This window comes from Gouania willdenowi, chromosome 22 (genome assembly GCF_900634775.1).
Source record: "Gouania willdenowi chromosome 22, fGouWil2.1, whole genome shotgun sequence".
Classification (NCBI taxonomy): Eukaryota; Metazoa; Chordata; class Actinopteri; order Blenniiformes; family Gobiesocidae; genus Gouania; species Gouania willdenowi.
In genome coordinates, this window is record NC_041065.1 from 20,013,035 (window position 1) to 20,026,245 (window position 13,211).

Here is a 13,211-nt window from a genome sequence, read left to right on the forward strand (position 1 = left end):
CCTTCTATGGGAGTTTCTGTTGCTATTGACATGGCCGCGTCCCGTGCAGCCAATCGTAGGACACTTAAGAACATTCTCATACATTGCCACAACTTCGCACAGGCATGAGATAGGAATGAAAGACAGGGAAGGTTAGGAGCCCCCTTTACAATCCCGCTTGAGCTTTATTAGTGCGTAAACATCATTAAGAAATAAGCCTGTGTGAACCCAAATGACCTCTTCTTTATTTTAATGAACACTAGTTGGAAAGGGCAGGAATGGGTTCCCACCATATTGCTTTCCACTTTTCCTGCACTTTCAAATTAGTATTCATGAGATGGGGACAGTCATGAATAAAGAGATGTCATTTAAGTTTAACAGGACGAAGTCGACGAAAAGACAGAGATAGGGGGAAATTTCTGGCATGCAAACCAAACAGTTGGAAATCATGCAAAAAAAGGCAAGCTTTAGAATTATCAGCACAAGCAGATAGATGTGATGAAGTATGCCATCTTATCAACCAACATATTGTTAGAGGGCTCTGTCTTCAATACCGTTTACCATTAAAACAGTCCATAACGGTCTCCGATCCCCTCGGCTACCAGCCAATTAGATTAATGATCTATGGATGTCTGAGAGAAGCCGTCGGAGCACCACGAGCAGAAAGGGGGGTGGGGGTGAGAGAATGGTCTTGACATCGGGTGCTTGTGGGGCCAAACCCCATCGGCATCAGCCTCATCATTATCACCCCCTTAAACCTTGACCCCACATGATCCTTCTTTCCTTACACTACTTACTAATTGGAGCTCGGTGCAGGTAATTGGACAAAGCCCAAGACATCAACATGCCGCAAGCCAAAACATTATGCATGCACAATTTTTCTGTGCCCTCTGCAAAGAGTCTGACAGAGTGGTTACAAAAAAAAACGAAGAGCTGAACCTGACATTGCAGGAACTACGTGGTACTAATTGAACGCGGTAAAGATTAAGGTGATGAAATATCCACGTTATTATTTAAAGTAAAAACATTAAGGATAAAATCAAGGACTCCTTTAGTGTGACATTGTACTGTTATGATGGAATACGATACATGAAATGAAAATATTTTAACAGGCAGTCTAATTTAATTGTCATTTTTCTCTGGGAAGTGGCTGCACTGTGTGATTTTTTCCAATTAAGTGAAGCCACTGCATTAATAATACATTGTCCATTTAGGACGGCAAATGTGTTAATAGGGAAAGAAACGTACCCGGAGCTGATGGTGCCCTGCAGCTAGTCGGACGAAATTTACAGTATTTACCTGAAATTCTGATCCGTCTATTTTTTCTGTTTTAAGTGGACATGCAACGGCCTCATGAGCTGTGACATAATGCTAACTAGTTCATGCATCTTGTTAAACACTGAGAGTTCGATGACTGCACACAATAGTGCATGGTTTGAAGGTATTTTTGAGCGGAGGGGAATTTAAATGTGGTACGATTGGAAAGCGAGGTGTTTTTATGAACACAATCAAAATGTGAGGCGTCACCTGAACAAATACCTTGGGGGTAAAGATCAAGCTTGGAGTAACTGTCGATGCAAGACTTGAGTCTGTGTCAGTATAGTTTTAGCACAGATCATTTAATTGGGTTGATTGTTAACAATGGTTTCAGACAGACTGCTGGCTGACCAGTAATTGAAAAAGATAAGCTTGGCATTATTAGGACATGGTTAAAAGGATATAGACTGCAAGAGTCAACCCAGCCTTAGAATATAAATCCCTAAATTAATACTAAATGCATTTCATAGGCTACTTTCACATTCATGAAATAGATTTTTTTTTAAAACGATAACAGCTGTTTTAACATTAACATGTTCCATTCTTAGACAAGACACCACAAATCATTCAATGTTCTGCAACGTTTTAGATGTTTAGGACTATTATTATTTTTATGATACATAAATTTATATAGCGCTTTTCGGTGTACTCAAAGTCGCTTTACAATGAAGGGAGCAGTGTTGGGGTTCGGTGACTTGCTCAAGGGCACCTCGACAGTGCTCGAGAAGTGACCTATTACACTGCTAACTAGGGCTGAGCGATATAAACCAAAAATTATATCTTGATATTTCTTCTCAACAAAGTCTTACAAGAAAGACAACTCTGGGACAAAGTCAATGGTGCAAATCACGATATCTTTGTGCCAATTGTGCTTCTTCGCTGATTAGAGACAGCACCTGTGAGTGAGTTTTGCACACATAAATGCCCCCTCCCCTTTCCTGTGCTGGCCTGCATGAATGATGATTAAAAACCAAACCATCACCAAATTACTGAGTCGTCATTATCAAACTTTCTGCTGTCTACATCCTTCATGTTTCCACAGCACTTGTAAGAGAAATGAGTGAGGACGGGGTGTTTACGCTCAGAGAGGCAGTGCAAAACTGAGTAAGACAAATAGGAAAGAAATCAGGAAAGCAGCGACTTCTAAAATTATTATTTCAACGCCAAATTAGCCTTAAAACAAAGCTATATCGATACTAACGGTATTGTCTTTCACTGTATCGCATAAATGTCAATACATACAACGCAACTATACCAAAAAAACTAAATTGACAGCGAGAATCCAAAATGATCCCACCTTAGTTTGAGAAGATGCCTATTATTTGTACAGCTTTTGCTTAATAACAACCACTAAGAAACGTTAGGCAGTATTAGGGACATCGACATCTTTTTCAACAAAACTTCAATGACAAACAATTCAAAATAATTCCAAAATCTATTTCAGGGCTCCTGATCAATCATTGTGAGTCCTTTCATATTTCTAGTAGATGAGCATATCCTAGGTGAGGCATTTTTGTGTGGGCAAAACTCCGGGAGACAAGGTCCGTTTGTGACATTGCTGGTCTTTACAAGTCTGTCTTTAATGACAACTGATTTCTCTAGCTTCTTTATTTTCCCAATGCCAGCCTGGGCAGTGGCAGACCACAGCAGGATTTTTTTTATGCTGCAGTGAATGAAACATATAAAAGAGGAGCTTTTATATAGAAGTTTGCACAAGGTGAGTGAGACTAAATAGCTGGGCTGAATACTCTACGGAGGAAATGCACTTTTTATTCAAGGCTAATGTTTATTGCCACTTCACTTGATCTGTGGCTCAGAGGTATGACACGGCTTTTCTATTCAGCAGAACTTAATTGAGCAAGGAATACAAATAGATGATCGGAGGCAGGGGTGACTCAAGCACACTCTAGTATCAAGGTCTGTGAATAGCTCCAAGTTGGGGAAAATTGAACATGAATGAGCTCAGTAAACACGGCAAAAGCAATACAGATGAGTCAAATGTGTGGTGGGAAAATTTGACCTTTTTCTTTGTGTTTTACATGTACTTACAAATCATGCTGTAATGAAGCATACAACCCAAATGGTACAGTGAAAAAAGCAATTGACAAGATTATGACATGGTCTCAATCGCTCTTAGTAAATGTTGTGCATTCAAGTAAGTCGCTATTCGGCAGCGACTGACATCTAAGTTCGTCTTCGCTATAGTCAGCTTATTAGCAAGGCCTCATTTCCCACCTCGTCACTATGGCACACTAAGCAGGCAATCGTGAAGCTAAAGCTAAGGACCCCTACAAATGGTCGCAAGACAAGTGCTTCTTCGACCAATCTAAGGGCCCTCCTTTCACTGCAGAAAATGACATTTAGCAAGCAAGCAGAACAGGACACACACAGCAAGCCAGTCAGCAAGGGTCAAGGGTAACATGCTGGTTTCCTGAACATCAAACCATACCAATGACACAGGCAGGGTAAATCAAATACAGATATTCTGAGCTGGCATGGGGTACTTGTGCTTACTTTCTGGTGGCACCCTGTCTTTGTGCGGACAGCCGGAAAGGCTCCTGTGGTGGGGGTATAGGCCTGTTACGTGACCTGTGCCGTCGCAGCCCGGCGTTGGACACCGACTTTCCTTTTTGTCGGCACGTGAAACATCTGTAAAAAAAAAAGAAAAAGTGAGATATTGCACAGATCATGGATCGCCAAAAGCACTAATAAGGGCTCTGTCTAAATGACAGGAAAAACTATGTAACAGTCATAGTGTAGTGTAGGGGGCACCTGCATAGGTCAATGAGAATCCATTGCTTGATGACTTATGAATCTCGTGAAGAACATTTAGTAACTTGTTATTTCTTTGCCACACGAGGTGGAAAAAAGGCATTTTTTTCCTTAACCTAACAAAGGGTCAACCAAATAATTGTGCAAAATGAGCAAATATTTTATGTATAGGAAGAGGAAGTAAAGAAGGACAAAAACATGAATAAATAGACTAAAAAGTCAATTACAGTGTGACTAAATAAGGATGTAACCTTAAGTATCCACATTTGTATAATTTAGGACATTAGCTTTTTATTATAATATGATCACATCCATGTTCTAGTCATAGTTTACATTAAAAGCTAGTCATTGATATCAATTGCCATTTTCCAGACAAGGAGTATTAATAAATAAAATTGATTTCCAGAATATCTTTTGATCTTGAAGTTTGGATAGTTCTAAATGGGGGAAGATTTGAGAATCCAAAAGAGGTGTTTTATATTTCAGTTCATATTTTATCAGATTTAATTTCCTTGCGTGAGTCAATCGGAGCTCTACACACTTGCACGCGCACACGCACAAGCTAGATTTACAGCTTATTTAAAACCAAAATCCGATACTGTTACCACCAATGGGAAAAAAAAAAAACATTGCGCATTGCCAACTGGCATTGTTCCTGGAAATCCAACAGTCCACATTTTGTTTTTTGACTTTTAGCAAAGGTCAAGGATTTCCCATGCTGTAGAAATGCTTGTACATTTAGATTCTATTCTATTCAAACATCTTTAAAGGAAACTCAAACTTTTGCAGCATACATTTCTTTTGTCCATTTTTCTTCCACAGTCTTGATACATACATGATATAAAGGTTCATGTGAGTTTTTATATTAACTGTATGAGTTTAAGTGTGTGTGTGTTGACTGACCCATCACTAGAAACAGAAAAAGCCATTTTTTATCTCCTTATTTTAATTGCATCCCAACAAAATAGCTAAGTAATGCTTACAATTTAGTAGATTTGTGTCGCAATACAATGGTATTGACCATAATTTAAAAAATTACATTTCTTAAATTGTGGCAATAAGAGTGCCTCTTTAATCCAATGTGTGCTTCTTTATCTCCTGTTGATTCCGCGCATCTTCGTCTCACCCCCGCCCCTCCCCCTTCTACACATACAAATCCTGATGTGAAGGTCACTAGGATACACAAATAGCCATCACAATTGCTAAATATGTCGATTGCAAACCTGAAAGTGGCGACCAGAGCAAACACTTCATACCCAAACCCTAAAAGGGTTCATTCCCAATGTGGAAGTTTTTCAGTCTTTGTAAAGTTGGCCCTGGGCGGTTGGATTATATCCACTTGGTAGAAAATGCTGAGCTATGCTAATACCACAGACCTGTTAATTTTCGCCTAGATCACCTTGATTATTTTGCCACAGCAAAGAGTGAGCAAGTTGGATGAACAGAAAATGTGAATGTTACAGTCTGATCTTTCAATTTCAAAGTGAATGTGTCCTGTTGACACTGGTTACTCTACTAGCTATTGAGTGTAATTGCACTATTTTAATCAATTGCAGAGTTACTGTTTTCAGATTGTTTTTTACACATGTTAAAAGAAGAATTTGATTGTTTAAATAACTCATTTTTACCCATGATATTTGCCGTATAAAACATACCTACAGGTTTGACCAAACTAGGCAATGCAAACTCCAACGCTGGGTCATTTTCCATTTTGAGTCATCAAAACCATTATTTATTCTGTAACAAATCTATTCTGTTTCCTATCATCGAAAGATGAGTTGGCTTAATTAAGGGTACAACATCAAACTAGAGCTATCAATTAAAATCAACAAAGACCTTTTTTATCTACTGCAGCTGCCGTCCAAGCACGTTAGCCGGCATATGGGTTTGCTGCATTACTGCTCTGTCATGTCTGGCTCTTTCATATGGCACCAGTGCAATCAAAAGCAGGACAAATTCATGTTGATAAGAAACTCGGTCTGCATGTAAATTGTGGTTCCTCTATAATGATGTCTTAGGGGGAACATTATTACTTTCACCGTTAATGTTTGAACAGTTTCTTTGAAAATAATTTTTCATTTCCATACGCATGAACGTATGCGTGTACAAAGACGCAGTGCCCATGCCGGCCCACCTTATATTGCAGTAGAGTGGAGGCAGCTGAGTGGAAGGCATATTAGAAAGAAGGGGATATTGATTGTGACTGGGGACGGTCTGCGCTTTGCATAGCAAATGGCCCCCATTACCATACCATCTCTGGATAATTAATGTGCAGTCAGTACGCCTGTCGTTCGTTATCGGTCATTCTGATACTGTTCAATTTTCATCTCAACCTCATGCTTCTCTCAGGAAGAGGGTGCTCTTCTCCACACCAACCCCTCCCTTCTATGCTCTCTTTTTTAAAACACATGCAAGAACTATGGTTGGCGAGTGTCCATGGTTATCTTGCTGGAGGAAAGATGTTATCTTGATGCAGCTGCCATGCATCTCCTCATTATTCAGACATTAGCCACACAAGGGCCATAGAGCACTCTTGAAATTAGCATTTGTGTGACATTTACGTTGCACTATAAACCTGCTGTGAATTGTGTGGCATTTAAGGTGCGATATCATCCTGCTGTGTATTGGAATGCTGTTATTTGTTAGTCTAATCAGATATCTTACGAATAAGAAGAAATAATTCACTAAAGAGGATACATCATTGTGTCAAGGGTACAAAGTGTAAAGAAAACAAAAAATGCGAGACTAGTGTTGCAATGCTGCTATATACTTAAGTACATATTGCCAGATGGTTACATTAGTCTCTCCAGTCAGTGTATCAATAAATAATTAGGAGTGGGGTCACAATGTCTTCATACTTCCAACAGAACCAATACACTCTGCAGGATAAAGGCCTCTATTTTGCCGTCCTTTCTCCCCAGTGCTTTGGTAAGGTTTAAAAATAGGCAGCTTTACCCCAAGCTGCATCACAGGAATGAGATATGTGGTCCTAACAGGCCGTGCAGATTGCCATTACTTATGCCTGACAAGCCTACCCTCTGATGTTTCCATGCTGGCCTATTTTAACAACATAAGCTGCTGCTGCCGCTCCTGCTGCTGCCGAGATGTGAATTTCCAAATTGGCTAAAAAAGCTTGCCCTGGGGTTACAGTGAGGTTGCTGGAAAACATGTGGGCTGTCTAGTTTATCAGGAGATGGGAGATTAACTACAGATTCAAAGAGTGGAGGCTAAACATTTTACCTGAGCTTGTTAAAGAAGGTAAACATATCTCCATTTGTCCAGTTATGGTCTCACATGGTGTTTGTGTATGCATTTCAACATGTCCTCACTTTGAAAGAGCCACTTACCCTTATGGTAAAAAGGTTTCTTCATGCCATCAGGAAGCCGTGCTTTACGCTCAACACCGTAGCTGTGCCGAGGGCCATGGTCTTCATGGCTGTACCTAATTCCGTCTCTTCTGGCAGCCTCAGCGGCCATTTTATCTCGCATTGCCCTTGCACGCTCTGACTCTAGTGCAATGGCTTTCTCTAACAGGGACAGATTACCCTTTGTCATGTCAAACACTTCTTCCGATCGGTCCGACGTCACAGAGGCTGTGTCCTCGTCAAAGTCCCGGTGGTTGTGGTGGTACCGGTCATCTTGCGCGCAACTGGAGAAAGCCTTGGAGCGCGGGCTCAGCTGCTCCTCAAGCTTCATGAGATTGTCCATGTCGGAATAGTTCCTGTCAAGAGTTCGTCGATCACCTTGATTATTGAGGTACTGCCCATAGCCGTGATTCTGGGCCTGCTGATTGAGATCCCCGCATGAAAAATGATTTTGCTGGGACAACCCGTTACGCTCAGAGGACTTGGTTTCACTTAGTTTCCGAGCCAGGTCAAAGCACTGGTTTCGTAGGCACTCCAGACTACTTAAACACACTTCCTCATCACTGTTCTCAAATTGTCCATTACTGGAGATCCTTACTTGTCCATTGCCACCATTGTGCACATTGTGGGAACAGTCATTTTCCTTTCCACTCTCAGCCATATTGTTCTCAAAGTCCTGGCCATCCATATTGTCAGACAAAACGGCACCGTGTCCCTGTGCCAGAAGTTTTAGAGAGTCTACTGTCTCTCGAACTACATCGCTGTCAACATCCAAAGTTGGATCACCCCTTTGTGTTTCATCTCCATCTCCCTCCTCTTCGTCGTCTTCTTCATCTTCTTCATCCTCCTCCTCCTCATCTTCATCTTCTTCCTCCTCGTCCTCTTCCTCTTCATCCTCGGCACTGTTAGATGAGTTGCTGTTCATCTCCGATTCCGTCAGGGCCCGATTGGCGGCGTCCTCTGCAATCTTACCTAAGTTGAGGAGTGACTTGGCCACAAGTTCGTCGTAGTTCTCATACTCATCATTATTGTTGTTGTCCTTCTCCATTGTTGAGTCAGATTTGGCATTCCCACCGCCACCTCCAACAGCACCCTCGGCCCCCTCACCACTGCTCATCTGATCGTCGTCTGTTGGAAAGAAAAAACAAAACATAAAACAAACGTCTTGAAATTTAATTTCCTTCATTCTATTTTACAGCTAAATCAGATTTCTGGACTTGGTTCTTCTAAATTGGATAAGGAACTCTTTGCTTCCTCTAATAATTTAGTTTGAGAGTCTTAACAGATGCTTGTGTTCTGAATTGTGAATAAGCACAGGAAGCTAAACATGTAATTTTAGCAAAGTTGCAGAGAAACCTATTTCACATGTAACATGGTGCTTTAATTTTAACAGCTCTGGACTTTAACAGATGTCTGAAATAATACATTTTGAACACAGATCCTTGAATTAAGATTAGAACCAAAAGCAAACTGAATATCTATCAGAATAAAGAAACTTTACTGTTCAGCACTATCCAGTCAAAAGACTAGAAGATAATGTTCTCAAAACAAGATAACAAGAAGTCTAAAATCTAAGTGATGATACGATCCTCAATGGGTAACACAATGAACCCAATTGGTACGTAACCTATTCATCATTTACTTGTTTTTTTCTTTTTTTTTCTTTTTCACTCAATCATCGTCTTCTTCTGTCCTCAGAGCTTTTTCACTGCCTAATTGATTCTTACAGACTGCAAAAGGTTACTGAACCTCTTCTGTCAGTAATTTCAAGCACCTACTCCTGGAGCACTTCCAATCTCTTCGTGCACATTTATGCCCAGAAACACATGGCTTGTGCTGGCGTCACATTTTCCACTCACATCGCTGGAGATATGCATGCACACACGCACGGGATAGAGGAAACATTGAAAGAGCACTTTTGGTGGGAAATTTAAAAAATATTTGAAAAAGTAGTTTTAATTTTGTCATATATAATAAAGAGTATGACACAAACTTGTATTTGTGTGTATATTTTTTTTTTACATTACAGTTTAAATTTTTGGTCATCTACATGCATGCCAGTTTTCCGTTTGTCACACACTTACACACAAACACTTACACACTCTAGTTTGATGAGCCCATCATTGGTGCCTATAGTGTGAGATCATTAGAGTGAGAAAATGCAACAGTCACGAATGACCAGGCACATATTTCCACTGGCTTTTGTACGGCAACCTTCTGCTTCAGGGGTTTAACTTTTGATGGTACCCAAACACGCCACAGCACTGGAAAGCAATTTGAAGAGCAATCAAGGTTCACAAAAGGAATGAGAAAATGAAGAAGATTAACGGTGGGAACTCAGGGACTGCCAGGCCCTACTCTGAACTCGGGCCGGATTAGCAATGAAAGCATACCAGTAGGAAGCTCAAAGTAGCTCCTGTACAGGGACCGTTCATCAGTGTGGTGTTGGGGTGAAAAGGGACCAGGGTAATGTGATTATGGAAAGATTTCTCTGCTTTTCTTTTGGGAAATGCTTGCTAGTTCTCCCCCAGTAATCACCATAATCTAAGATCTTAACCATAAGAGGGATTTGCAGTGTCTGTACTAGGAACATAACACTGTGGCACACATTATGCTTGTAAAAAAAAAAAAACAAAATCAGCCACATTCCACAGAAAAGAAGGATGCTGACGGGGAGATAGAAAGCAGCAGTCCACCGTCTCAGTAGTGAAGAAAGAAACCTTGGCTCCTGGCTTTAATAAACACCAGTGTGTACAGTTGTCTGAAGGAAAATAGGAGCACGGGTGCGGAGATGCCACATCAACACTTTGGGTGGGCAGAACTACGCACCAAACAGGGTTAACACACTCCTCTCCCAGAGCTTCACTCTTAATTGGACTTGAAGGCACTGTCAGGTCCAATTGTGATGCGGGGGTGAAAAGCAAGAATCTGCCAGATCTGGTGTTAGGCCACATCAGTGGGGGTGGGTGAGGTTTATGGGTGGGGTGAATGATGATTACCTTACCTTAGTCTAGGTCTAAAGAAACAACATACTTGGACTAACAGTTTGATACAGAATGACACAGTTACTTATTTGTGCGAGCAAAAGCTAGCTTAAGCTGGCTTAGTTCAAACCTTTTGAAATTCCATAGTCACATGAGAAGCCATCATATCAGTACATCTATTGAAGAGAGGAAAAACAACGAGCCTAATGCTACTTAAAACCTTTAAAGAATTGCTCAGTAATACGTGTGTATCAGTTTAAGCTAATTAAAGCTAAAATAGTCACACGTGACATTGGTGTCAACTTGGTAGCAAAAATATTTGTTTTAACAATGCTGATGCAATGTATTAATTTCAAGATAAAAACAACAATAAGAAGAAACAATGGCTAAATCTACATTACAGTTCAATAATAAACATTTCTGTACAAAGAGAAAAAAATGCTTCACTTGTTCTGTTCTGTATTAAGGGTTAAACTTCTCATAAATATATGTTTTTAAGCCATCCTTAAGTACAAGTACACATTGTTATCGGAAATCTCAGGTTTAATTTATGAACAGGGTGGCGTTAAACTTCTCATTTTGTTTGGGGGTGGGGATGTGTTCTCACCTTGCCCTTGACTCTGCTCTCCCTCCTCCTCTCCTTCTTCATAGTCAACCTCATCTATCGTTTCCTCCTCTTCCTCTTCCTCTACCCTCTCATCATTGTCCTCTTCCTCTTCTTGCTCCACCTCACCCTCTTCATCCTCCTCCTCTTCTTCCCGTTCTCTATCCCCTCTCTCTACCTCCCCATCCTCATGCTCCATTTGCTCCTCGTTGTAATCCATATAGCCATCCACCTCCTCCTCCTCTTCTTCTTCCTCCACCTCCCCCTCTTCTTCTTCCTCTTCTTCTACAGCCCCTTCCTCCTCTTCTTCCTCCCTGTCGTCCATCTCCTCTGTCCCGTCCGTCTCATAGCACTCCTCCATTGTGGAGTTGTCCATGTCATCCAGGTAGGTGCTCCTCTTCGGGGAGGGTTCTACGGTTTGTCTGTCCACACTTTTTCTCTTTTTGGCCAGTGGGCAGCCGTACGCACTGCAGAAAATAGACAACAGTGCGCATGTTAACCATTAGCATCACTTGCATTGAACTAAATTGATCCTTATGAAGAATTATTGCAAAGCAGAGAAGGGAGGAATAGTTAAGTGACATTTGTTCAGAAATGTTGGACATGTAAATCATATCTCGAGTGTATATTATACCCAGAGTTAAATCTGCTGGACACAAACATTTTCCATCAGATACATCCATACATAAATAAATAAAAGATAATTTGCTTGAGAAAAAAAAGGATGAAATTGCCACCGTGAAATAACTGTGCATGGCATTGTGGGATGTGGAATTTTTACTTCATTCTGATAACACGAGGAATACCGGAAACCAACTAGCTGCCACTAGCTAGCACTGCCATCACAGCACCATCGAGCCCTAGCTAAGAATGAGCTGCACTTCTATAGAAATGGAACTTAAAACTCCATTGGAATCATTGGTTTTTCTGGTTATATGCAGACTTTGCTTTGGCAGAGTTCCCAATTAGTTACAAAGGGTCCCCAAAGCTGAGTCCTAAACCTCAACAGAATAAAATGAAATGTATCGGTCTTCATCACAAATATGCACAAAAATAAATGTACGAAATATGAATAAAATAAACCGCTAAGCTGTAGCTCGAGTTTTTGATGCGTAATTAGGTCACAATAGTTGAACGGTGAGGTTGAGCAGTGTGTGAAGTCAATCAACAGATTTTATGTTAATGATTGACCAGTACCTATCATTCAGAAGATTGTGGACAACTTAAAGGATGAGAAATCTTTCAATGTATGATAGTTTTTTTTGAAGTGTTAGCCCCCCAAACACCATCATGTATACGACCCCCACAAAGCTAGAAACAGCTCTGAGCCTCATGATCATTTGCTCACATAGTTTAACTGAACTGTTTACTGCATGTACTAATTAGTAAAAGGCAATCTTTATGACAAGATTACCCTTCACCCTAAAAAACACAATATCACAAACATCCAAATCATTATCCATCTGCCTTAAATTGTAGTTGTTCTGGTCAGATTTTACCCCCTCACATGCTAATTGCTTTGATTATTAAAATGCAATTATTACACAAAATTGATTTCATTTAAAAAAATATTTAGAGCATTCAAATTGGGAAAAAATATAAAAATTGATAAAGAAACAGTGTGTGTGAGTAGCGAAAACAACAATCTATGCATGCTCGGGGAAAACCCCAAAGATGAAAACAGCAGCATACTAACCATAACCAACCTTAAAATGTTGAAAGTTTCTAACACATTAGCACATATTACAATTCTTAATTTGTCACTGAATAATCAAATTATTATCTCTGTCGAAAGGATAAGTAGAAAGCTGAAGATGTTCTGTTCACAGAGAGAAATTGACTTTCTTCTGAAGTGAACCAGGTGCTGTGCAACACAACCATTGGCCTAAAATTGACTGGATGGTAAAAAAGACAACCTGTAGCCGGATCAATTTAATCTTGCTGAGGTACGTCAGGTTTTAATGTATTCTCTGACTCCCCTTGGCAGCAGTAGGACAGATCCTAATCGGATAATCTGATAATCTCTGTATTTGCTCTGGCTATTGATCACTGCACCTTAATCCATTTGATTCCACCAACCTTGCAGAACCCTTTACTGCTACCTGGCTCCTCCAGTGCATGCGTTTTCTTTTTCTTTTTTCATTCCTGGGATTTTTAATTGTTGTATATTTATGAGTGCCTGTATAGATA

The 13,211-nt window shown here is 40.3% G+C and overlaps 1 protein-coding gene across 4 annotated transcripts in view; it reads right to left on the bottom strand.

Moving 5' to 3' along the window:
- The window catches only part of myt1lb (myelin transcription factor 1-like, b), a 136,325-nt gene that overhangs the window by 24,849 nt on the left and 98,265 nt on the right, over positions 1–13,211 (bottom strand). For all 4 annotated transcript variants that reach the window (XM_028437508.1, XM_028437507.1, XM_028437504.1 and 1 more), the window contains 4 exons: positions 11,025–11,488; positions 7,416–8,561; positions 3,811–3,945; positions 2–92 (listed from right to left, as the gene is read on the bottom strand). In XM_028437508.1, coding sequence (XP_028293309.1) covers positions 2–92; positions 3,811–3,945; positions 7,416–8,561; positions 11,025–11,488 — 1,836 coding nt within the window. The remainder of the gene's footprint in view (position 1; positions 93–3,810; positions 3,946–7,415; positions 8,562–11,024; positions 11,489–13,211) is intronic.